General features: G+C 40.9%; 2 protein-coding genes across 4 annotated transcripts in view; one reads left to right on the top strand and one right to left on the bottom strand.

The window, feature by feature from the left end:
- The window catches only part of LOC138958662 (uncharacterized), a 131,492-nt gene that overhangs the window by 47,208 nt on the left and 57,267 nt on the right, over window positions 1-27,017 (bottom strand). For all 3 annotated transcript variants that reach the window (XM_070329888.1, XM_070329887.1, XM_070329886.1), the window contains exons 36-53: window positions 26,920-27,017; window positions 25,678-25,917; window positions 24,734-24,858; window positions 24,049-24,251; window positions 22,870-22,997; window positions 22,060-22,170; window positions 20,958-21,104; window positions 19,046-19,199; window positions 18,185-18,400; window positions 15,360-15,619; window positions 14,149-14,262; window positions 12,107-12,208; window positions 10,856-11,062; window positions 8,900-9,140; window positions 7,413-7,506; window positions 7,050-7,143; window positions 6,314-6,475; window positions 3,545-3,706 (exon numbers count right to left, since the gene is read on the bottom strand). The exon at window positions 26,920-27,017 is cut by the window's right edge and continues 121 nt beyond it. In XM_070329888.1, coding sequence (XP_070185989.1) covers window positions 3,545-3,706; window positions 6,314-6,475; window positions 7,050-7,143; window positions 7,413-7,506; window positions 8,900-9,140; window positions 10,856-11,062; window positions 12,107-12,208; window positions 14,149-14,262; window positions 15,360-15,619; window positions 18,185-18,400; window positions 19,046-19,199; window positions 20,958-21,104; window positions 22,060-22,170; window positions 22,870-22,997; window positions 24,049-24,251; window positions 24,734-24,858; window positions 25,678-25,917; window positions 26,920-27,017 — 2,858 coding nt within the window. The remainder of the gene's footprint in view (window positions 1-3,544; window positions 3,707-6,313; window positions 6,476-7,049; window positions 7,144-7,412; window positions 7,507-8,899; window positions 9,141-10,855; window positions 11,063-12,106; window positions 12,209-14,148; window positions 14,263-15,359; window positions 15,620-18,184; window positions 18,401-19,045; window positions 19,200-20,957; window positions 21,105-22,059; window positions 22,171-22,869; window positions 22,998-24,048; window positions 24,252-24,733; window positions 24,859-25,677; window positions 25,918-26,919) is intronic.
- On the top strand, window positions 588-3,333 carry LOC138958664 (uncharacterized). The gene is made up of 2 exons (XM_070329891.1): window positions 588-2,410; window positions 2,652-3,333. The coding sequence occupies exon 1, from the start codon at window positions 785-787 to the stop codon at window positions 2,141-2,143; it is 1,359 nt and encodes a 452-aa protein (XP_070185992.1). The 5' UTR covers window positions 588-784; the 3' UTR covers window positions 2,144-2,410; window positions 2,652-3,333.

The raw sequence follows: 27,017 nt of genomic DNA, 5'->3' as shown, positions 1-27,017 counted from the left end.
AGCTACGAGGATGGTGTATTTCCTGAAAGGAAAGGCGAGAACCATTTATGCAAAACTCAGTTTCGAAGACGCGCGCAACTACAACACTTTGAAGAATGCGTTGTATGATGGATTTCAACTGACAGCAGATCAATATCGGAAGAAATTCCGTCAGCTGAAGCGAAACCCATCTGACACGTACAAAGAACATGTCACCAAACTTGAGCGCATCCTCGATAAATGGATCGAGTTAGCCAAGTGCGATGAACATGTGGCAGATCTGAAGGATCTAGTTCTCAGAGAACAATTAGAGAACACCTTCCCTACCGAAGTGATGTTGCACGTACTTGATCGGAAACCGAAGTCTGCGAAAGAAATGGGCGAAATTGCCACGGAGTACGAACAATCACGTTCGAACATTAGGCCACGGCAATCTCACCAAAACCATTCTAGCGGCAGCGCGTTTTCGAACACGAAAGGTTCGAACGTCGTCGAAAGTGACGCGAAAGAGAAATCGTCACAGAAAGAACATAAATACGTGAGCGATGATGAAAAACAAAGACTGAAAACCACAGGCTGTTGTTTTTTGTGCAAGGGCAAAGGGCACCTGTCGCGATTTTGTCCCAATAAGGGAGAAAGCGTTCACGCAGTTCATGTTCGAAATGAATTTGATGGACAAGAAATCCCCGTACATCTTGACAAGCTGTGCAAGTCGTGCAAAAAGAAGGATTTCAAAGAGGAAGTGTTCATCAAATTAGACGGCCGAATCGTAAAAGCATTACGCGATTCCGGATGCTCAGGTATTATGGTCAGGGCCGACCTTATACCTGAAGAAAGGTACTTGGCAAAGAAAAAAGAAACTACGCTCGCAGAGAAGAAAACACGGAAATTGTGTCCCACAGCTGTGGCCCACATTGACTGTCCGTATTTTGATGCCAAAACCGAAGTGGTCATACTCGAAGATCCCATTTATCCTGTCCTCATAGGAAAATGGTATGGTGTAGGCCAGAACAAGAGGAAGACCCCTTTGTTTCCAGTACGTGACCCGAGTTGGTATCAAGGTGAGACCAACGCGGCGGTCAGTACACGGAAGCAAGAGAAGAGAAAAAAAAAACGGAATGAGAAACCTGTGCCGGGAACTAGTCATGATGACAGAAATACACACAAGATGTATTCCCCGCAAGATCTCAAGAAGGCTCAGAATGATGATGAAACACTGGCAAAAGTACGCCAAATGGCTGTTTCAGGAGAATCATTCCACGGTGTGAAATATGTATACAAGAAAGAAATCTTGTACAGGACAACCCTCGACAAAACCGGGAGTGAATCTAGTAAAGTCGTTGTTCCCAAAGAAATGAGAAGCAAAGTGCTTTCTTTTGGGCACGACCACCCGATGACAGGTCATCTCGGGCAGAAGAAAACCACTGATAGAATCAGGTGTGAGTTCTGGTGGCCAGGTTTGGTCGGAGACATAAAACGTTACTGTCTCTCGTGTGACACATGCCAAAGAACAGCGCCAAAAGGCAGAACCAAGAAAGCACCTCAAGACAGTCTGGGGTTCTCACCCTTTGAAATGCGGTATGGCAAGACCATCAGAGGTCCCATGCAGGTTCTACGTCGTGCATGGACTGATGAATGGGTCGAAGGTGATCAGAAGACGTCAGCAGAATACGTTGTCGACCTCAGCAACAGAATTGACGAAAAAAAAGAAGAAGCAGAAGAACACATCGCCGTAGTCATCGAGGAAGATGATACGATGAACGATGATATCTTCCGAATAGACACTCAGAAGATGATTCCTCTGCTGGAAACTACTCGTACAGAAGATGTCACAAGCGTGAACTTCTGTAAAGAATTGAGTAGAGAAAGAACAAAAGAGGCGAAAGCGATCTGTAGTGCATTCTCCAAGAATCTGACTGATGTACCGATTACTACCAACTTGGAGAAGTGCAGAATCGAACTTACAGAGAAGAAACCTGTGTTTGTTCGACCGAGACTCGTACCTCATGCGATGGTGAAAACGGTCGAAGACGAGATCGACGAGATGTTGAAGCTCGGGGTCATTGAACCGGCAAACTCACCGTACAATGCTCCAATCGTTTTTGTGAAGAAGAAAGGAGGTAAGAAATACCGGGTTGTGACAACCATGGAGCAGATTATTTAAGTCGCGCTTCATATAGTGACTAAATTTGGGAAATTCATTCTCAAGAAAGGGGCTGTCATGAATTATTATTATGAGGCGCGAACCTGTCAAGAATAGAATAGGCAACCGAGACTACTCGCGCATTACACGACGTAGCCAAGTGACGTATTCATGTGACGTATCCAAGTGTACTGACGTAAACTAAAATCGTTTCACGAGAGGGTCGTTTTCCGCAAGTCCATGGAGCGAAGAACGCTTGGAGGAAAAGCCGTTCCCCTGTCTTTGTAGGTAAGTGACTGTGATTATTGCATCGACAATCGTTCCACGGGACCTGGGCGGAGATGAGTGTATCGTGTCAGTCATGTACATTGTGTTGTTGTCAAGTTGTGTACGTTTGAATGTGCGCTGTTGCCAAATCCCCATTTTTCGAAACACAGTAATAGAATGAGAACGATAATAAAACATGAACAAACCAAGTCTTTTAGACAGGCTGTGTAGGTAACACATATGGCCCTTTGATCTGTTTCAGGAACCCACGGTCCAATTGATTCATTCATCTTCCTCTTCCTCATGTTGCCGTAATTGTGGAGAGAGATGTAACCAGACTACTTCTGCTATTAACTTGATGATGGTGTCTTGAGAAGAAGAGTGACGAACCAAACCAGGAGCGCGGTCTTCTAGACCAGTCAAGTGCTACAAGTCATCTCGAGTACCTTTTCAATGACATCGAGCTAAGTCAAAACTTCATAAACATTATGTGTATTCCTTTTGTTTTGATGTCCTCCAAGGGAAAATTATGAAGAACGTTTGCAGCAGCGGAGTCACGTTAGATTACCGTGACAGAATTGAAATCCAGCAGCAATAGACATGTGATCAGAGTGTGCTGAGATGCAAGTAACATGACCTAGCTTGAACAGTGTGTGATACATTTAGTACGATACTGATATTTAGCAAAATATATAGACTAACCTGATTAATGTGTGCTGCATTGCAAGAATTTTATTAACACTATCCATGTATTAAATTATGTAAACCAATGTTGACCTTTCTCCGCTACTTCGAGAGCATGGGAAAGAGTGAAGGAAAGTAAAGTCCAGGCAGTACCTGTTTCTTTAGCTAATACGAAAAGGCGGCGTGTTTTCCTTCCATAAACTTCCTTTGGAAGGCGCACGCAGAAAGAAACAGGCTGACGAAAACTGACCTGTGACAGCGTGCTACTCTGGCGTGACCTTGCAGACATTTACCTATACACCAGGTACACAACCGTCGAACGCCGAAGAAGAAGAAGAAGTACACCATGGAAGCGCAACAAGGATTAAGAAGAAAGATGCCAGCGTGTGTATAGGTTAGATGCTCTTCAGTTTGATTTTCTTGGGTAAAGATGAACTGTTTCAAAAAATGTTTCAAATGAAAACCGCTCACCAAAGCAGAGACTAAGCATGGAGGCGCCCACAGTTTGAGTGGCCTTGCCAGCAGGGCAGGGCGTACAGTATTCCTGTCCAGTTTTGTTGTTGTAGAAGTTCTTCGGGCACGGCTCACACTTTGGATCGTTTCTGTTATAGGAAGTGCCAGCCGCGCATTCCACTGAAGAAGAAAAAATACAGGCACAATAAAACAACGCATCCTCTTTTACAATTTAGATAATCATTTTGAAAGGCATTATGATACTCAAATCAAACATCATGTATCAAATACTGTGAAAAATCATGCACAAATGAGCAGACAAAATATTTAAAAAAAAGAAGGTGCCCATTCAGAGATAATTTTTAAGGACGAATGAATTATGCATGGAATTTGGTTTCACAAAACTGTTTCTGTCAAAATCTTAAGCAAATGAGGCAGAGCGCTATTTGTGACCCTCCACCACGAAATGAGTCGCATGTCACCTCGCGCGGTTCTGCGCTAGGCTTAATATAAGTCCGGAGAGTGTCTGGTAACAGTGTGAGGGTCACCTTAGTCACAGGCTTATAACTCAAACAGTTTTTGCTCTTTTCTAAAACGGGTTTCACCACTGGATAGAGCATAAAAAAAACTCTCTAGAAAAATGTAAAAATATGAAAATCATGCAAAGGTGACATGCGACTCATTTCGTGGTGGAGGGTCACATTTTAAGATCTGAGAAACAGGGAAGTAAGCGCTCTAAATGCATACGGCATGTGTAATAGAGTAAGTGAGAGGTATATGGAACCAATCTCCTGGTTCACAGCAGCATAACACGCTTTGAAAATGTATACAGAACAAGCAGCTTTCATCCCTTTTCATTTTATTGTCATTTTCATTTCATGTCAGAGTTTCATTTCATTTCATAATGAGGATGACAGTCGCTTGTTCATTTTAATAATTGTTATTCTCTCAGGTGCTAGGAGATTGATTCTTGACAAATCTCATCTATTCTATAACACATGTTGTGTGCACTTAGAGTGTTTAACTTCCTCTGTTTCTCAGATGGTTCTGTCAACAAATATATCGAATATATCAATAAAAGACACTTTCAAACTTGTGAGGCTAGATCTAAATATATACAGGGTAGTAGAAAAACAATATTCATTTTCTTTTTGCTACCTGCCAGATGTGTGAAAATCCGGTGAAATATACAAGAAACCTTGTAATATAATTAAATAATATATTCATTTGAGTATAACTAATCAATATGCTGACAGCCATAGGATCATAATGGTTGACTTTTATTTTGTGACCAGTTTTGAAGTGGGTTTTTTGACAGGGTCATTCACACAGCCATACACAGACGCAGACAAGCAAAGGACCACAAGAGCATACCAGGAGACAGGAGCAGTCATGCCCCATCACAAACAGCTCTATACATCTGGCGGGTGTGTTGTCTACCAATGAATAAGAAACGTAGAGATATTATAAGGACCTAGAGTATGAGGAGCGTCTCAAAGTCATGAAGATACCTAGTATGTGTTACAGAAGAGTGAGAGGTGATATGATAGAAGTGTACAAGTTCATGCACGGTGTGTATAACTGCAAGAATCCTCTCGCACTCAATCAGCAGTCTGGTACTAGAGGTCACTGTTCACCGTTACAAGTTAAAGTAAAACGAATGTAAAACCAGCTTGAGACAGCACTTCACAAACAGAGTTGTAGACACTTGGAATGCCCTGGACAAGTCAACTGTGGAGGCGCCGTCATTAAACAGTTTCAAGAACAGAATTGACAGTGTGTTCAAGGACTACATGTACTGTGCTAGGGTTAGCCACCCAGTGTTGCCACGAAAGCCACGCATGCCACTCTCAGCCATAATATAACGCCACCGGAAGAAAAGTCTAGACAATAAGGCACGATCAAAAGATCGTTACACTAGGCTATCTCAAAGTTAGGATAGTCAATAGTACTGGTCAAAAGATCAGATATAGACTAGGCCTCGCGGCCTTAGACATCTGCAAATTTATCTTATCTTATCTTATCTTATTTATAAGTACCTCACGCTCAAGGCCAGTGTAAAAGTAAACGATGTCCGTTGGGAAAACTGAGAGTTCCGAGGCTACGGTCTTTCGTTCCAAGGAACGATAGTCCACAGCGGTCAGCCGAACTAACTTTCCTAGACTTTCAGCAAACACATTTTTCCAGGACAGAAAGTCCTAACCTATTTTCGAGAGTCGGACTTAGGGTCCCGGGTGACATCTTTTCCTTTTATATTCCTAGGAACCAAAGTCCGCCTGACTTTCAAACAACCAGACACTTCATCCTTCCCCCGCGGGTTAGGGGGAAGAATTTACCCGATGCTCCCCAGCATGTCGTAAGAGGCGACTAACGGATTCTGTTTCTCCTTTTACCCTTGTTAAGTGTTTCTTGTATAGAATATAGTCAATGTGTGTAAAGATTTTAGTCAAGCAGTATGTAAGAAATGTTAAGTCCTTTGTACTGGAAACTTGCATTCTCCCAGTAAGGTAATATATTGTACTACGTTGCAAGCCCCTGGAGCATTTTTTTTTATTAGTGCTTTTGTGAACAAGAAACAATTAACAAGTGGCTCTATCCCATCTCCCCGTCGCGATATAACCTTCGTGGTTGAAAACAACGTTAAACACCAAATAAAGAAGACACTTCATCCTTTCACACCAGCAAGCAACTCCGCCATCACAAAGCAGCTGCGTGAAAGGGGAACTACTGCGTCACCCTTCACACAATAAAGAAATGCAGCCATACAAGAGCGGTGTATGTACTCACAGACACAGTCATCCATAGTATTGGCTCCCAGCTGTAAAGTAGTTTTTACATCTGGACATTGTGTACATTGTGTCTGCTCGTCAATGCTGGTGTAACTTCCGACAGGACACAGCTGACACATCTCTGAGGTTTCGTTCAAAAAGCTGCCTTTGGTGCACACCACTGCAACATGGAAACACAAGTTCTGTCAGGACATCGGAATCACTTCAGACTCCCCTGCACTCCACTTCCCTATGTACAATTAAGCTCAAACGCATCTCATGTTTAAATAACAAGCATACAAATGAACGTAAACTAGACAAGAAAACCCAGAAACCAAAATTATGAGCTGTCCCGTTTGAGTCAAGAGTATGGTGACTGCTATTGAATAAGGCAGAACGATCCTTTAATATGTGTTTGGCATAGTCATTATTAGACATCTAGAGTACAGTGTCTTGATTGTAGAGCATGCATCACTCTACAGTACAGGTTTTGATACAGTGTCTGATGTTGGCGGAGAAGGGAGGAAGAAGAGGGACTGGAGAGAGATATATAGAGAGAGAGAGGGGGAGGGAGAGAGAGAGAGGGGGAGGGAGAGAGAGAGAGGGAGGAAGAGAAAGAGAGGAGGGAGAAGGAGAGAGAGGGGAGAGAGATATAGAGAGGGCGGGAGAGAGAGAGTGGGGGAGGGAGAGACAGAGAGATAACAGATACAACTGATGTCCTAGCTATTGCCGGATATCTTTAATTCCGTCCTTACCACAAACACCATCATGCAGTCCCTGTCCTGCGTCGCAGGTCGGTTCAGCATCAATCACTGCGTCATTTGTCTGCAGCTGAGCGTTGTACGAATCCTGGAAAAATAAAATCAATGACATTTTAGACTTTTTTCGGTCGGCAAGTATGTCCGAGATTTTCTCGAAAAGATCAGAAGCATCTTAGAGCCAGGTAAAGACAATTCAGACTTGCTCTAACCCGACGAGTTCAAGACAACTTAACCTAATGATACACAATGCCTGCAACCAGGACACGTGACGTTGTATTATTTTAGTAACATGTTTTGTAGAAGTTCATGTCAATGTTTTCCAAGCTCACAAATACAAAACTACAAAAGTTTTCTTACTGGAATTGCAAACGCGGATGGAGTAAACTCTTTGGTGGCTGTTTCTAGCAACTCCTTTGCTGTTAGCGTCGTAGTGTCCTTTGTGAGGGTAGCTCTGAAAAGCGAAATAGATTTAACAGTGCGGGTTAAAGTACAGACATTCAAAGGCAATCAATGTTTATATTCATATCGTAACTATCACATTTCCATTAGCTGGTTCGACATATTTATCAAGGAGGGTGGTACTAACCTATCTGTAAACCAATAAAATACAATAATGCACATGTGACATATGCTTTGCTAATGGCGACACAGTTTCACATAATAGGAAAAACACAATTCAAAAGCAACAGTTTTGCATTTTAGCATGGAGTTACCATTGGGAACAGGAAGAAAAATGAAAATAGGTAGATTACTCGCACAATTTATGTGTCCCAAATTAAGAATATAGTCAGCATTTATAAATAAATTATTGAAAGCATTATTCTCCAGCAAGACAACTCCGTGCCTCTTCTGACTGTCGCATCCTTACCATTCCACACACCAAAACATAAACATACGGACAACGCACTTTTACTTTCTGCGCACCTACACAATGGAATTCTCTCCCCTTTCACATCCGCCACTCTCAGTCACCCCAAGCATTCAAACGAGCACTTAAAACACACCTCTTCAAGAAATACAACCCCTGATTTTGTTTTTCTCAGTCCATCAGTAGGCTACATGTAGTGTATTTGTTGTTTTAGTGATAATGTGATAATGTATATAAACAACTAGGGCTGTTTTCAGTATTGTTGATAACATGTTCTGCTTGATTAAGGGTATTCAGCTGGTATTTCCTTATTTTCACTACCTATTTTATTCATGTTTTTATTACTTAGTCAGTGGAAGAATTTGTTGTAATGTATGTTTGATGGTGTATGCTTTTAACTAAGCGTTGTTGACTATGAATGTTGATGTAAATGCTTGTATAACTGTGTTTTGATTTAATTTTAAATGTGTCAAGCGCAAAGAGCATAATTGTAAAGTTATGATGTTGCGCTATATAAATGCTCATTTATTATCATTATTATTATTAAGATGAAAAATCGAACTTTTCATCTCTTCAATTTATTTAGGTGTAATTTTTTATGCAAACGCATATTGCCCCATGCTCAGTTTTCATGCATTAGTTTATACATCCGCTTTTTTGTGTTATTTCTCTCCTTTGAATTCAACTGACTCAACGCTGTGTTTTAAAAAGATCATGTCACTAATCAATTTTTCCGAGACGTATATGAGAAGCATTTTTTCTTTCAAAGTATTTTCTGTAGATTGATGGAGAGTGACAAAAGGAGGTAGAGAGAGAGAGATAGGGAGGGAGCGAGAGAGAGAGAGAGAGAGAGAAAGAGAGAGAGAGAGAGAGAGAGAGAGAGAGAGAGAGAGAGAGAGGTAGAGAGAGAGCGATGAGAATCAGACACACGGATAGACAGATACACACACACAGACAGACAGAGACAAATACTTACGCAACATTTTGTAGAACAATCATCACAACCACCATTCGTGAGCTGGAGCTCTGGCACTTGACATCAGACGTGTCAGCAGTGTCACAGTCAGTGCCCGGACACAGTCCGGGCCAGACCTTATCGAGTTCCTGGACCTTTGTCTTGAGAGTTTTAGCCAAATCTTGCTCTTCCCCAGAAGTGCAATCAACGCCCAGCTGGTATCTCAATGTGATTGTGACCTTGAACTTGAAAGAACTGGTAGCTGTTGATAAATAAAATTTAAATAAAACAGTCAGCCGTGTGAAGTGTTATTAAAACATCCATTCAATCTGTCGGCCTAAAAGACTCAGCCTTTGGGGTCAGTAAATTCAGTAAATTTATAAATGTACTGTTTCATTTGGGGAAATTACAAATGTACAACATTTCAAATAATATATTTACTGATTTGAAGGGAAACGAAATTGGTAAATTTACTGAAAACATATTTCAGAGAAAACGAGCGCTTTGAAGATAGAGTGAAAACCGTTGATTCCTGCACCCTTACAAGTCCCTTGTACAACTCAAACAAACTCGCACGCGAGGTGTAGATGGTTTGGATGGAGGCAACACACACACACACACACACACACACACACACACACACACACACACACACACACACACACACACACACACACACACACACACACACAATTAATGTTTGTTTGGTAATGCAAGTATATGTCATAATTTATTTGGATTTGCATCTGCCATGTTGTTGTTGTTGCTCTTGGTATGTGTGTATGTATGTGTGTGTGTGTGTGTGTGTGTGTGTGTGTGTGTGTGTGTGTGTGTGTGTGTGTGTGTGTGTGTGTGTGTGTGTGAGTGTGTGCGAATAACTGTGAACATAATATTATGTGATATTACATCTACAAAACCGGAACCCTATGATGGGACCATGAAACTGTGACTTATGCTACCTGTGCCATCTTAGTTGAATTATGTGTATTAAATTACCTTTGTTAATCAAATCGTTTAATTGCACACTTTCAAAACAATAATGAAAGAACTTTTTTTTTTACTTTGGCTCATTTTAATGAAGAAAAAAAAGGGTCAGCTGCTATCCAAAAACGGTATTGGAACGTTTAATTTCTGACAAATAAAAACGGTATTGGAACGTTTAATTTCTGACAAATAAAAACGTTATTGGAACGTTTAATTTCTGACAAATAAAAACGTTATAATCAGGGTACTTTTACCTAGTTGTCTGTCAAAGTGGACAGACATACACTTTTAATATATACAATAAAGTTAGCTCAGAAAACGTTCCAACTTGCTGCCAGGCAATGATCGATTGCATTACAGGCAATAACAAGGTGAGCTGTAACTTAACACAATATTTTGTTGTTTGTGTGTTTGTTTAACGCCCAGCCCACCACCAAGGGCCATATCAGGGCGGGGCTGCTTTGACATATAACGTGCGCCACACACAAGAGAGAAGTCGCAGCACAGGCTTCATGTCTCACCAAGTCACATTATTGTGACACCGGACCAACCAGTCCTAGCTAGCACTAACCCCATAATGCCAGACGCCAGGCGGAGCAGCCACTAGATTGCCAATTTTAAAGTCTTAGGTATGACCCGGGGTTCGAACCCACGACCTCCCGATCACGGGGCGGACGCCTTACCACTAGGCCAACCGTGCCGGTTTGACACAATATGACTTACTTACTTACTGCCTTTCACGCCTGGTGGCGTGTAGGGCAGCGACAACACAATATGAGTATATGACAAAAGCTGGAGTTGTGTACCATTGCTGCTTTGTTTTTGCTTTTACTTTTTATTCTTTTTTTTTCGGTTTCTTTGCACATATATATTGTTTCTACTTTGGTCAAACAGCGGGAGTTGTTTGCCTTGCCGCAGAATATTTGCTTACATTAAAACTTCGCCAAGTTAATTCGGAGGCATAAAATGATACATTAATGATGCTGTACTGACCTCCACATACAACAGCAGCTGGCCTGCGGTCCGGGTTGTGCAGGTTGTAGGAACCAAGCTTCCCACAGGTCAGAACTTTGGGAGACAGGGGCGCCACTGATCCTGGGCTGCACTGCACCTTCCTTCCCTTGTTCCCTGTCTCACAGCTTGTTATAAGGCTTGGGTCAAGGCCATCGAGGACATCACAAGACTGTGCCCTGCCCCTATCTGTCATTAAGCAGACAATAATAAAGGTTTTTTTTAAACAAATAAACAAACAAACTGCATAATTATATGCATGTAACACAAACTGCCGCAATTCGGAGAGTATGCAGGACACATTGTTTTGCAGCTTACATCCCTCTGGTATTTCTTTTGCTTGTGCCTTATGCATGACACACACACACACACACACACACACACACACACACACACACACACACACACACACACACACACACACACACACATAGTCATCTGTGTCAAAAACAAACACATATGAAATAAACATTTGGCGTTCCTGGATCAAAAGCAACGTACGGCAGGAATTCACGATTCTAAACAGAGTTAACCGCAGTTTATGGTGTGTCTTTGTTCCCCAAAAGGAATCCTGTACTACTTTTTTTCTGAGAGGTCAAACATTCTGTAAACTTATTGTCTTGTGAAGGAAGGTGAAATATATATGGGCGCATTTCTGTTACCATAGCATATCAAACAAATGCTATGCTGTATATATATATATGACTTGTCAAGTTACGACTTTAACTGTAGTGATGCTCTCTGATACCCTGATTGCTGTAAATCATTAACATCTGTTTAGCATTGAACTCTTTGAGTATTTGTTTCATATGTTTTTGTTTTTCTCGTTGTACTTCGTTGTACGTGTTCCTTATAACATCATCAGCGCCTTATTACATTGGCAGCGCCTTATCGCAATTTTTTTTTATTGTCATAAATTTAAAATCGGAGGCTGTGTCCGGTAAATTTAGTTTGACACTCCTTGCAGTCCCCAAAGTGTGACAAACAACGGCTGCTGCTGTGCGAAAATAAGGAGCAAAATCAAGAACCCCGAAAAGTGTGTAAATAGACAAGCACAATACTAGTGTTTCGAATGTTAAAACAACTTTGGTAGCCAAAGTCAACAGAACTATAAAGTCTCCAAAGATTAAAAGAGTGAGCTGACTATCAAACATGATACTAATTGTTCGATAAAAGTTTGTATTGTTGAAATATAAAGAAAGCTTTATAAATAAAAATAAAAAAAGCTATTACCTTCTCGTCTCACATAGGCAGTAAAACGACAGAACCCGGCGTTGCCCTGGGAATCTTGTTTCAGGAAAACGAGTCGATGAGCTCCAAATGTCAGCAGTGTACCTGCAGGGTACAAATACATCACATTGTGCACACTGTTGAAACACAAATACAAAATCTTTATATTTTGAATACCCTCTTTTGTATGATAGCTCTAGCAAATTAAAATGATGTCGGTTCAATGGAAGCTTGGGAGAGCTAGAGCTGAGGGGGGGGGGGGGGGTGGAGGGGGGATGGGGTGGTGAGTGGGGGGTATTTTAACAAGGTAAAATTCTGCATTCTGCTCTTTTCATATTTTCATATATAAGCCTATAGGTTACCGACCATAATGTCCATTAAACGACTGATGCGATATTTATTTCAGTGTTTTTCGTTTATCGTGAGTTAAGAATAACAATAAATTAATTGACTTTCATTAGTGATTTTAATAAACGCAACAAAATGATCCGTATATGGCAGTGATACTGTATTTGTCCACAATTTGTCGGTTTGTAATGGAGATTACTTTGCCGTATTCATATTTACCATGTCAAAAGACCAAAGCAACTGCCATGATACGAATCGAGAGGCAATCACATATGATGAAAAACCATCTATTCCAAACAGCTGCAAAATAACACACACACACACACACACACACACACACACACACACACACACACACACACACACACACACACACACACCGTGCAGCAGTGTTTTTTTTTAAATACTGCATTACCCGCTATTACGAGCTAGTCGTGTGACAGAGAGTTTTCTTGCACACGAGACTGTAGATGTTTCACGACGGCTTTAGCCGGAGTGAAACAGCAGCAGTCGAGTGTGCAAGAACACTCTCTGTCACACGACTAGCTCGTAATGGCGATTATGTCTCACAGCTTCAACAGAGGAGAGAACAAACACGTTTTGCGTACTCACGCTTGATAAACCTAAACACAGGAGCAGCCATTGTGGAGAGATCTACTTTTTGACGAAAGTGAACGAACAACTATGAATGACGTCTCGGTATATGTGAATGACGTCACAGTCATCGTCACAGTCTGTATCTTTTGAAGCATTCCATTCTTCATGACGTCTTTCTGTGTCTGCATCCGCGAAATGTTTGTTCTTTCCGGGGTCTTTGTCATCTATGTTCAGAACTCTGTCCTTCTAGTTTCAGACTAACAGGCCTCCTGAGCGAGCCACTTTCCAAGGGAAGCTAAACTCGCGTATGGAAACAGTACTGTAGTCTGGGATGCCGTTTTCAGTATTCTCAGCGTTGAAGAATTTGTAAAGAGAAGACACGACAACAGCAGGAGAAATAAAAGTCGTGTGTGCATTTTGGGGCTTTTGGAGGGACGATTTCGAGTTTGAATCCGTTCTTGCACATGCTCCAAAGCGTGTAACATACAATCTTGCACACGTTTGCTTTAGTAGTGGCAAAGAAGGAAAGCGTGTGACATATAGAGAATACTACATGGCTTGCTGTGTCGTACCAGATTTACACGAGTTGTTTTTTTAAATATTGAACTGCGAGCGAAAGCGAGCTGTTCACTATTTGAAAAAGCAACGAGTGTAAATCTGGTACGACACAGCAAGCCATGTAGTATTCTGTTTATCCTACATACTGTACTTACGTGTATTTTACTGAAAATGTCTTGCAGACGGGGCAGCTAAATTGAAGACGCTTGTTTTGGAACCTCGATCTCTTCTAAAGCCTCGTGCAATCTATTACGTCAAAGCAAAGAAACGTCACTCTGAAAGTGTGGCGTGACGTGTTAGTTCTAAAGATTCATCGAGGGTAATTAGCGAGCGCAATTTTTGTTTCTATAATGACGTTTGTCTCGGTGACTTTGGCACCATAAGCAGTGGAAAAACAGGTCCCTGCCAGACTTGCTTGACATGACCTCATTTACATGATATACACACGTGTGATTTGAACGATTATTATCTCACGGGTGTCTCTCTCACGTATGTAGGATAAACTGGCATACTGCATGGGAATATCATTTACAGTATTTTACCATCGATGTTGGACATCAAGTCTTCTCCATCGAACAAATCGTTGACCTGCACAAGTCGGCTTGTAGTTTTATCTGTATCCTGAGGACAGTTCGGTACGATGAGTGGATCTGTATCTGGTGAACAAGAAGAAAAGAAACAACAATAACACAAGTTATCTAAGTAATTAGCAAAAAGAGTAAAATCGAAGCAAAATAATATGTTTATTTACATTTCCTCACGAACTGGAAACGAACGTAAGAAAAATATGCCATGCAACTACACATTTCTTCATAAACAGATTTACTCTTACACATTTCTGTTCGGTTTTGTTTTGTGCCTTTTACGAATTAGACTCTTATGATTAACCGTGACATCAATTTGGCAGATAGTTCCAGTAAAGCAGGTGGTGACCGATACACATACACTGTGAAAACTAAAGTTGTTTTTATTTTCTTCAAAAAATGTTTCCCCAAAGTCTCAAACGCAAGTTCTACAAACATTGCGCATCCCAAACAAACAAACGTAAGCCATAATTAAGACATTAGGAGAATTCAGTCATCAAAGCCAGAAAAGAAAGTACCGAAAGTACCGACAGTGTCAACATTACCAAACATATTTACCCGGCATACATGAGAGAGACCACTTGTGAGATAACAATATCGTTCAAACCACACATGTGTATATCATGTAAATGAGGTCGTGTCAAACTAGTTTGGCAGGGAACTGCTTTTCCACTGCTTATAATGCCAAAGTCACCGGGATAAACGTCATTCTGGAAACACTGTTACGCCTGCTGTTTCCCCTGGATGATTGTTAGAACTAACATGTCACGCTACACTTTCTAGAGGGACGTCTCTTTGCTTTGAAGTAAGAGGCTTTGGAAGAGATCGAGGCTCCAAAAGAAGCGTCTTAAATGTGTACGCCTCGACTGCGGGACGTGTTGAGTAAAATACACGTAGGTACAGTATGTAGGATAAACAGAATACTACATGGCTTGCTGTGTCATTCCAGATTTACACTCGTTGCTTTTACAAATATTGAAAAGGTCGCTTTCGCTCGCAGTTCAATATTCAAAAAAGCAGCTCGTGTAAATCTGGCACGACACAGCAGGCCATGTATAATAGTATATGTTTACATTTGTCTGCCTCAAGTTGATAGACAGACAGTTTAAGCGCGTTTAGAGACACCAAAACAAACATTAAGTCCATGTGATGAGTGGACAGATCTGTACCTGGTCTTACGGCGTTACAGTCAGACATCCCAGGTTCACACGTAGTGTTGCCAGTGACCACTGAACTTGGCGTGATAACACGGGCCCACAGGTTGTCCATCAGTCGGTAACCACTCCAGCCCAACAACAGGTCTTCGGTTGATGGAGTCTTGGGAGCACCGTACATTGTTAACACTTCAGTGAAGTTTACCCTGCGTTCCCACACAGAAAGCTGAGAAACGTAGCCTTCGAAGTCTTCGCCGATGTAGATGAACATGAACCTGTCACAAAGAAACATTAAACATTTCTCATTTAAAAATATAGACCTAAACCATGTATTTCCAGTGCGCGTGAATACACAGAAGTTTCTGTATAGTTAATGCTTGGATGGCTAATAGACGGAAGGAACAACATCCAAGAAAGCAGAACAAAAGCACAACAAAATGATTAAAACAACCGACAAAATAAAGAAGAAATGGCTTGATTTTGTTTATTTGAGTGTTTCGTACTCTCAGAGTATTCATCTTTTGTAAATGTCACAAAGACTTTAACCAAATGTTTCTTGTGTAACAAAAACCAATCTTTTAAGTCAGACATTGTTCCCAAAACAGGTGTATAGACAGAGGATTGTGTGGATCTTTCTCAGATGCCTCATATCACCCAACCACCACAGTTAACCAAGGCCCACAGACTGTCCCTCTCTCTCTCTCTCTCTCTCTCTCTCTCTCTCTCTCTCTCTCTCTCTCTCTCTCTCTCTCTCTCTCTCTCTCTCTCTCTCTCTCTCTCTCTCTCTCTGAAGCGGCAACTATTCTAACATTACATCTCCAGTCGACTACTGGTTCAACTGTTTTAAGTATCATTTCTTAACCACGGTGACATTCTTCCTGTTCTTTGACGAGGCAACTGATCTGTGTACGTAGATGGTTACAGAGGGGAGACATAAGTGTTGCATACTCGAGGTCGCTAAACTGCAAACTGAACTTTGGAGTGTGGTGCTAAGCTGATGACAGAACGATATGTCACCTTTTTGTCCCAGAGGTTTATTACTGTTGTCTGTCATGTCAGTTGTTCGCTGCTTGCTATCCAGTGGCGTTATCAACATGACAAGGAAAGGTTAAAAGATGACAGTTAAGTGTAAACAACGTACTGTACATGTTGCAGAAGCTAAATAATCTCAATCATGAACAGCATCAATGTCTGGGAGAAACGAAGAAAATATTTCATAACTGCTTGAGTTGTGTAACGACTTAAAAAAACAATCCTAAACGTACAAAGCCTTGGTGAGAGCGTCAATTTCCGTTCGTCAAGGTAGATTGTCAATTATGATTTCAGGCTGTTTGACTCACTTTCTAGTCGGACTTTTGAATATGTTGAATGGAATTGTGATTAGTGAGTACAAAAGCAGTAGCTTTTATCTCCGTTAGTTACAATCTTTGAAAACAATGACTGATAGTTCACAGCTGATGTGCTCACTAACATGTGCATTGACACAGCTGTGACCAGAAGACAGATGAGCAGATGGAGATTCTTAATTTCTTGGCCATCCCAGTCCCGACATCTTGATATTATTGAAAATGTATGGTTTTATTTTTAAATTAGCCTGCAGTCAATTTTCAGCCCCAATCAGTCAAAGCAAATTGAGACCTATCTGTCCGTCGTTACTTGGTAGCCTCCCAAATCCACGTCTCGCCGACTTTGTGTGCATCGGTTTCTTGCAGACTATAGTCAGTAAAAAAAAAGAACTAAAGACATACAACTACATATTAAAAGCTCGAAAGTCTGAGGCAAGTTTCAACTGTTTATCGATTTTTATTTTGAGCAATCCAAATGTTCCGATCTAAATTTACGTCTTCCGATATGCAACACTTATGGTAAAACTCTGTACTTTCACTCATCGTAAGAATCATATTCTATACACAATTATGTAAATTCCATTTTAACAAGAAGAGCAAACGCTCGATCGAGTCACTTTCGCAGTTCTGAATATTATATGAGGCATCAGATGGACAGGAAGAAATTGCTATTCACAACACAATGAGTCACGTTCACATAAAATTTGAGCCCGGTCACTTTTATAGTTTCCGAGAAAAGCCCAACGTTAAGTTGTGTGTTGCCGAACAGAAAAGGCTAGTTATCTCCCTTGTTTTTCTGATAACGTTCGTAAAAGGCTACAGATGTAAATACTTTGATGTAAAGAATAATCCTACAAAGTTTCAATCACATCCGATGAACTTTGTCAAAGATATACAAGAAGAGCAAACGCTCGATCGAGTCACTTTCGCAGTTCTGAATATTATATGAGGCATCAGATGGACAGGAAGAAATTGCTATTCACAACACAATGAGTCACGTTCACATAAAATTTGAGCCCGGTCACTTTTATAGTTTCCGAGAAAAGCCCAACGTTAAGTTGTGTGTTGCCGAACAGAAAAGGCTAGTTATCTCCCTTGTTTTTCTGATAACGTTCGTAAAAGGCTACAGATGTAAATACTTTGATGTAAAGAATAATCCTACAAAGTTTCAATCACATCCGATGAACTTTGTCAAAGATATAAAATGTCTAATTTTTCCTTTGACGCTGACCTGTGACCTTGAAAAAGGTCAAAGGTCAACGAAACCATCGTTAAAGTGTAGAGGTCATTGGAGGTCACGACTAAACAAAATATGAGCCCGATCGCTTTGATAGTTTCCGAGAAAAGTCCAACGTTAAGGTGGTGTCTACGGACGGCCGGCCGGACGGCCGGCCGGACAGACTAACACTGACCGATTACATAGAGTCACATTTTCTCAAGTGACTCAAAAACCTAAATGATTTGACACATTCTACACATCTAGTATTCACTCACTCATTCTGTGGAGGGAAGGCAAAGACATGGGTTCCTCCCTGAAGTCTGTTTCCATTCAAATACAGCTCATATGATGTGGCGTTCCATGTAACGCTGAACTGGTTCCACGTGTTCTTGTCAAAACTTTGTTCACCTGCCACTGCACTAAATTTTACTGGAGCTCCATCGCCAAACATCACACTTCCCCGGAACACCGACAAAACATTGGTTCCATTACTGAAGACAGAAAAACGCACAGTGAAAAGAGATATTGTTTGTTAACATTGATTTTCTTGAAATCTCTACCCTTTTTGTCTTTATGAAAGGCAAAATAAATTACAATGCTAAAGAGTAACGTAACGCCAGTAAGAAGAGACTGCAATACCGAATTTCACATGCACATCGTTCTCTCTCTGTGTGTCTCTCCCTCTCTCTCTTCCTCCCTCTCTCTATCTCTCTTTCTCTGTGTGTGTCTCTCTCTCTCTGTCTCTCTCCCTCTGTCTCTGTCTCTGTCTGTCTCTCTCTCTCTCTCTCTCTCTCTCTCTTTCTTTTCCTCTCCCCCATCTCTCCTTCTCCACAAAAAAGATAACATACTACAAAACAGTGATATCGAATTTTTTCTTGCAATTCGTAAGGCACAACTCATCTTGTAAAACAGTCGCATCTGTTTAGAAATAGATCTTGAGCAAATAATACCCAATTTAAGAAAAGAGGAAAACATGAAAAACGATAAAGGGTTCCATGATACCCAGCTGACACTGCTGCATTTGCTAAAGGTATAGAACACAGAGATAGATACAGGAAATTAATTACGTCCTCTTGGAATAGTGACCGCTCAGGAATTTGTTCTTTCAGTATGCTAACGGCGGGCATATTCTTCACCTTTGTTTCAGTTGTACTGGAGCTTCGGTAGTATTCACCATGGGGGCGAGCCAGAACATGACGGTCATCACATCCTTTGTCAGCTTGACTGGTTGAATGGAGCGAACCGCTTTGCCTCTTCTGGCAAAGTACATGTCGAAGTCATTGGATGCGTCTGAAACGTGAAGAATGGTTCTTTTAACGAAATCAACCAGTGAATAAATAGAAACCGAATATTACTCGAACTTCGCAGAGAGCTTTTCTATGTGCTCACAATTTTTCAGAAAAAGCTACCTCTGTCCATACGGATACAACCATGGATACCAGAAATAAAAGCAGTAATTAGAACACAATGAGCAATCGGCTATTTAACCAGAAGAAAGCAAAGTAGCAGAACATTCGCAAGCTTTAGATTTTACGGAAAACGTGGTGTGACATTTGACAGATTTCATCAAAAGGGAATGAGGGCCAATTTCTGTTATTTTTTCTTCAAGTGGAACCTTTGACAATTCACCATTAATCGAGTTTCACATGGTAGTTAACAAATGTAGTAGTACTTGGAAAACCTGCTGTCTATCACTGTCAGACAGCTGCAAGTGACACTGCTTTGAAATCATGCTGATACCCTCAGAGGCCTTCATTCGTCAGCAATATCAGAAAGTAATTCGCACATTCTGACTTTTCTCATATTTGCATGTCTCATACAAAAAACCGCCGACGCGCGGAGACAGCCCTGGGGTACTGATCACATAACATTTCAGTGCGCCTCATGCTCTGCATTGTATTTATCAATATTGTTGTGACGCAATGTCCCACAAAATATTAAACTAAGTATATCAATATAATACCTGCTTCAGCTGGGAACACACACTCTCAGTACCGATAGGTCCTTTTACCATATTATATTCTGGCTGTAATTCCTGAACATGCTTACAAAGCAGGAGCCTCCCTTCAGTTCAAATCGACATATTTCCAAATAGTACAGGGTGACAAACAAAAAACGGTCATCACCAAAAATCGAATAACTTCAGAAATGTTATTTAGATCAACACAAAACTTCAGCCACATTAGGTCAAGCCTATGTTGCAGACATCCCCAAAGTGTCAAGTCTGTACTACACAAACTCTTTGTTTCACTGGCGCACAAAAATTTGCTCTACATGAGCTCCACGGCGCTGCAGGCACACTTGGATCAGGGGGCAAAAATACGGTCATCACCTAAACTTGAATAACTTTTGAAATAATTAATCAATTCTTTTAATTTTTCAGATTTACCAAGTGGAACCAATGTTCTATGAGTGAGATGGCATGGACTACGGAGGAAAAGACATTTATAGTTGAGGCATATTTTCGGCCGAAGTCAATCCATGCAGCTCAATTGCAATTCAAAGAACTGTTCGGATGTCGTGAATGTTCTGTCCACTCAATGATCTACAGATGGGTCAACAAGTTCAGAACCCATGGGACTGTGCGTAACCTCAATAGTAAAGACACTAACAGACAATCACACTCTGGACGACCGATATCATCAAGGACACCACCACATGACAGTTTTTTTGTGTGTCACCCTGTACTAGGCAAACAACAACAACAACAACAACAACAACAACAACAGCAGAATAGTATGACTAAAAGGAGATATTAAGGGCTCTCCCTTGCCAAGGAAACATCATCTCAATTCAGCTGTAGATGAACGTTTAGCAGTGGCGTTATCACTCAGTATATGCACATCACTTTTACATTTCCCTCTCCATCCCCCTTCTTTAATCAACCTGAACCCGGCCCCTTTCCTTGTCGAACCCGTCCAGCAACCGCAAAAGTCTAAGCTCGAATACAAATCGCTTCAAATTCGACCAAGGAGTACTCTTCCGGCAGTCTGACAGGTACACCTGCAAACAAAAATACAGGTGAATAGGTGGGTGACTTGTGCCTACTTTTACAGCTGTCTCCACTCTTCAGCTGCTGGGCGCCGCACAGACAGACGGCTTCCTTCAGGACCTCGACGCACGTGATGCCCGAGGGACAGGTGACACTGTCACATGCGCTGCTTACTGTTGTGCAGTTGGTTCCACTGAAGCCCTCTGAAACAAAATATTCAGTATTTGATGGAATATCATGTTAAACAGCACAATTATCAGTCCGGTGAGCATAATAACCAGGTCAAAGTTATCACCTTACTAGGCGATGTTGGGTTAGATCAGCTCATCACAATAACAGCAGATTGCCAGCCAAGCATCATAATTATAACCCCCGTGTTATGTATTTAAGACAAGACAAAACATACGCATTACACTTTCAAGGGTATGGTCAAAGGTTCTGTTCACAATTCATGGTGACATATAATACGATGAACCTGCAATTCATTTGAGAACATTTTAAGACGGCGTCCCCAAATGCTGCAGAAACTCGTGTATGCAGTCTGTGCAGCTTGTAGGTTCTACTCACTTTCCGTGATCACATGCCTACTCTGGGCTACGCTGAAGTTTACTTTGTCTAAGCATTGCCTCTAAATATGAAACATATGTCAGGATAAAATGGTGATATTTCAAAATAAAAAGTGTTTGGGGCAAATATGTTTAGCTCTTCAAGCGTTCAATTATCTAAACCGAGCAACAAAAGAAACGCGAAAATATTCTGCACTTTTTTTATTGAAAAAAAACTCAAACAATTCCTGCCCTTCCATACAGCTTAGACAAGTATAATGAAGTAATCCTGGCCCAAATCAAAGTAAAGAACTTATTTCAGCAAACGCACACAAGCACTGACCACTCAAGCCACCCACTCCCCCCCCGCACACACACATACACACACACACACACACACACACACACACAAACACGCACACACACACACAATAATCCACAGGAAACTATATATAATTCATTTCTTCATAATTGAAACTGCAATCTTTAAAACAACTTAGGAAAAAGGACAAAGCCACAAACAAAATCCACAATGCACTAACGACCAACAAGCCATTCTCGCAAACAACGATGTAAGGTTGCCTAACACACATGTTAACACTGTGCCGCTTACCAGCGCAATGACAGGTGTGACCAAGGTTGTTGAGCATGCAGGTACCTCCATTCTGACAGGGACTGTTGCTGCAGCTATCCTCAATCAGATTACAGGAACTGCCTGTGTAGCCTAAAGGAGAAAAGATAGGCATGCGTTTTAAAATACAGCAATAACAAAAGCTCCCCATCACCATAAGTAATATAAGTCAGAAACAAATTAGCTGCTGTTCTAGCTCCATCGACATTGAAGACTTGGGCTTTGTCGGAAGGACAACAGATATATCCTAGAAGATGTTAATGTTGCAAAAATCTAAACCAGAACAAATCTGAGAAAATCTCGTTGAGTTTACTACTGTGACCTTGTCATTTTACAGGGATCAACCAGATTTGCCTCATGTTAATGTTGGGAAGTCATGAAACTCTTAGAACTTGTGTATAACGTTTCAGCTTTAACCCGGCCACCCGTTCATAGAAATTGGCACTACGTATTACAATGAACCACTACTCAATCATGTGAGCCAAAACTAGGATATATACTCCGAAATATAGTATTGTGAACGTTTTGTTTTGTTATGTCAAATTAAACATTCCCACAACTTACCTTTTTTGTATTTTGATTCTGAAACTTGGAACGTTGGCAGTCCATTTTTTTTTTAATTAAAAAAACACACAATTTGTTTTAAGTAAAACTTGGGCAATCGAAAGGAACAATGACATAGTGAGACGGGTATTAATAAGAGGCGAGAGAGAGAGAGAAAAAAAGCTACAAATAACTTAACAAAACTAACTATAACCCAAACAGGGGCACTTCCAAGAACTCACGACTTACTTGTTGGGCATGGACATTTTGCAGTTCCATCCGCATCCTGACAAGTAATGGTAGGCGTACATGGATTTAGGATGGAGCACACTTTGCGTGACTCTTCACAGTTTGTGCCGGATGATCCGCCAACACAGCTGGCGATAAATCACAAAACATGTAATCTGCGGACTCTGTTGTTTTCATTTCACTTATCTAAATTGCAAAATTCTCAGAACTTCCAACAACCTTAAATAAAAGACCGAGACATAGGAACACAATAACGAATCATTAAACTCAGGAAGTGGGTATATTTTCAAAGAGATATTATCCCCAACCCCCTATTTTTGTACCCATACACAACCCTTTTTTCGACCCCGACATCTGACGGTGGTCAACCACACATTGAGTGCGTCTGCCAATCATTGAACTGTGAAAGTGTGTGACGTTTCAAAGAGGTGGCTCACTCAACCTAAGCATCAAAGAAAACCTCTGTATTTGTCTGCAGCCGGTCAATCGTCCGGGCGGACTATAACACTGTTTAAGCCTCTGATTTTTGATCAGTCTGGTAAGCGAAGAATATAAATGGCCCAGAATAGGCGGGATCAGACCTGAGCCACACTCCAACACAGCTCGTATTGTTATCAAACGGTCTGAGAGTTTACCATAATTAGAAGGGGCTAACATTCCTGGCGTGTACAATCACCTGCTACAATCCGAAATATTCATGAGTGAAAAAAAACACTACATTTTCCTTTGCTATTTGTTGAACCTGCAGCGTTGAAAAGCTTTTTCGTGGTCATTAGTGCCTTTTGAGCCACAACGCCTATTAGGCCTCACATTTAGTGGGGTAGACAATAAAAGCTTCAGTGTCATAGCTTTGCGTATCTCTTTGCAGATGGTGTTCGATAGTAATTGAAAAGTGTTCTAAGTGTCTAACTCTCGTATGAGCTTCCGTCAAGCGGGCATACATCTGCAAAAACGAATGCGTCATTTCCAATATAAAGAATCCATTTAAGAAGTAGTTGGTAAATACTCAACTCGCAAGATTGTAGATGCTGAGAGAGAAAAAAGAAGTGTAACGGCTGGTAAGCGGACTGAAAGACTTGTACCATGGGGCAATAAATTCCACGAAAAAGCTCTAAAACTTGGCTAAAATAAGCTGGTTCATGATAATGTAAAAAAACAAAAAAAACTTCTAGCACTTACTCGCAGAAATATTCATCTTGCAAGCTGTAGCATTCTCCACCAGACTGGCAGGGACTAGAAGTACAAAACTCATCCAGGTTTTCACAGTTATGTCCCGTCCATCCGTCGACGCAGCTGCAATTGTACTGGCCAGGCGTAGTAGAACTCTGTGTACAGCTGCCATTGTGTTGACATGGCATTGACATACATTCGTCAATGTTTATCTGAAACAAATAGAAAGAACCAAAATCAGGTGCATGTCTAGGTGGCGTTGGACACCAAAGCAAATGATGAAAATGATTTTGTTGAAAAGTCCAATGTGCTCAGATGTATATAATGATTGTTATATCGACTGGCTACAGCTTCATACTTTTGCAATGATGATGGAATAATAATGAAATGTCTGTGATATTTCCTATTCCCTTTTGAGGGTTGAAGCATGTTGTACTTGTTAAAAGACTCACAAGTCAAGCTGTCAACGAAGATAATAGAAATATCTCACGTGAGTTGCCTTTTAATTTAGGATGCCGAAGTGGCACGTGCACTGTACACAACTGTGGTCACAATGATTATCCCACGTTCAAATACACGTGACTTATTTGGTCACCATGTCTATTCACCTTGATACAGTTCTTCAGACACTGTTAATTTACACAAAGACACAAACCAGCAATGTAGTGAAAATATCTAAGTTGAATACACGTACCTCACAGTCTTTCCCCTTGAACCCAACCTTGCAAACACAACGGTAGTCGTTCACAAGATCTTCACATTTGTCTGTGTTTCCAAACGTGCAATTGCCACAGTCATCTATGTTGACACAGTTGGTACCTGAAAGAAAAGTAAAGAATCTGTACGATTAGCACATATGATTTTTAAATAATCTCCAACCAAGAATGCAAAACCTGTGCGATTCCCAAGTCAAATCACGATCTCCTACACAAGACAAATGACCACTCCGACTTCCACCTTAAAAACAACCTCTCTATCGTTCTAACTCCCACCTTTAAAATAATGTTCTTACCATTCTGACTCTCACCTTTTGAGCAACTTCCCTACCGTTCTGACATTCACATTTTAAAAGAACTATTTTTTTACAATTTTGACTCCCACCTTTAAAACAACTTCTCTATCGTTCTAACAACCACCTTCAAATCAACTTTCTTACCATTCTCACTCCCACATTTTAACAACTTCCCTACCGTTCTGAATCCCACCTTTAAATCAACTTTCTTACCATTCTGACTCCCACCTTGAATTCAACATAATTTCATTGCCATTCTGACTCCGACCCGGCCTTTAAAACAACACAACCAACTTACCATTCTGACTCCCACCTGTAAAACTTCCCAACGTCCGTACCATGTTGACTCCCAACTTTAAAAAAATCCTTTCTTACCATAACAGGCTGGTAAGCGCCCATACCCCCAGACACCCCCCCCCTCCCGTCATACACACACACACACACACACACACACACACACACACACACAAATACATACACACACACACACACACACACACACACAAACACACATGCATACACACACGTACACACACAAACAAACACGCACGCACGCGCGCGCACACCCACGCACACACACACACACACACACACACACACACACACACAGCCCTGAACACACTCACCATTTAACGTAAATCCAGAGTCACACTGGCATGTATAGCCATTGACAAGGTCCATACACATGCCATTTGTGCAAGGCATTGATTCACAGTCATTTACATTGTGCTGACAGCGAGAGCCGGTGTACCCGTCCATGCACTGACAGCTGGTCACTCCTGGAGCCGCTATGGTGCACGTGCTGTTGTGCAGACAAGGATTGTCTTCCATGCAGATGTCTATCTCTTCACACTGACCACCAGCACCTGTGTGAGAGAAAAAACATAAAACATCGAGCCCTGTTTACTACAGGGAACTGATCACGCAAACAATGCCCCACATCAAGATCTAAAATTCAGATCTGGAATTCATTATGGCGAAGCAGCAAACAATGTTTCCATGCAATTGAGGTACAAAGGCCAAATATTTTCCATATATATCTACAACAGAAAAGATTAAAACAACGACAATATGTAAATGGAAATTGTGAATGTAGGTGGTTTATCTGATAAAGAAAACAAAGCCCGAATTTACAAGAGGATAACCTTACAGGGCTATAGGAAATCGTATCCGAATCTTATCCGTATCCTTATGTGACAACAATTTAGAGTTGCATGTTGAATGACCGCACGGTTATATTGGAAGTCTTCCAGCGTTTTATCATTTGGATAGTATTCCTTTTCATTGGAGTAAGAAAAAGACTATACGTTACAAAATACAAGTGTTGATATCCAAACACAATTTCCTAGAGTTTCGAAGCACGTTAACAATCTATGTCACGCTAATTTAAATCTCAATATTTGACAATATGTGTGGGTTGTGCCATTATGAACACCTCTTTTTCTGTTACCTGTTAATTCTCCCCATATGTAACTGTTTAAACTTACACCTGATCTTGGTTTTCATTACTGCTACTATCGATTATCTCTCTTACCAAGAACTATTTCAACAAAAAGACAAAAGAAAATCCGTAGCACTGAAGCAAACTAATCCAAAATAGAATATATTTCACACACACAAACAAGAAAAAAATATATATATTTCACCATCTCTCCCTTTACGTAGCTTCAAAGAGCATTATACAAAAATACAGCAAGACTAAAAGGATATGGTTGCAAAGTTCCCGGAAAAACACAAAAAGAAACTCCCTCACCAGGACACAAGACACAAACAACCGTACCAAATTTGTGTCTGATAGAAGTAGTGAATGTTTCAAAAGTTGTGCTTTAATGGTAAAATTCCGTTTTGCAGCTGTTTCATTTTCTTACCAAGCTTGTAGGGGAATTCACAGACACAGACAAGAGAAGAGATGTTGTAGTCATTGTAACAAAGTCCATTTTTGCAGAAGGTTGGGTTGTTCGCACAG

Source organism: Littorina saxatilis, linkage group LG2 (assembly GCF_037325665.1).
Source record: "Littorina saxatilis isolate snail1 linkage group LG2, US_GU_Lsax_2.0, whole genome shotgun sequence".
NCBI classification, from domain to species: domain Eukaryota; kingdom Metazoa; phylum Mollusca; class Gastropoda; order Littorinimorpha; family Littorinidae; genus Littorina; species Littorina saxatilis.
Note: the sequence above shows the minus strand (reverse complement) of the source record. Positions and strands in the feature narration are given on the sequence as shown.

Bases quoted from the DNA above. Each gene is read 5' to 3' on its own strand.
- LOC138958664 (XM_070329891.1), top strand. From the start codon at position 785: ATGGTCAGGGCCGACCTTATACCTGAAGAAAGGTACTTGGCAAAGAAA.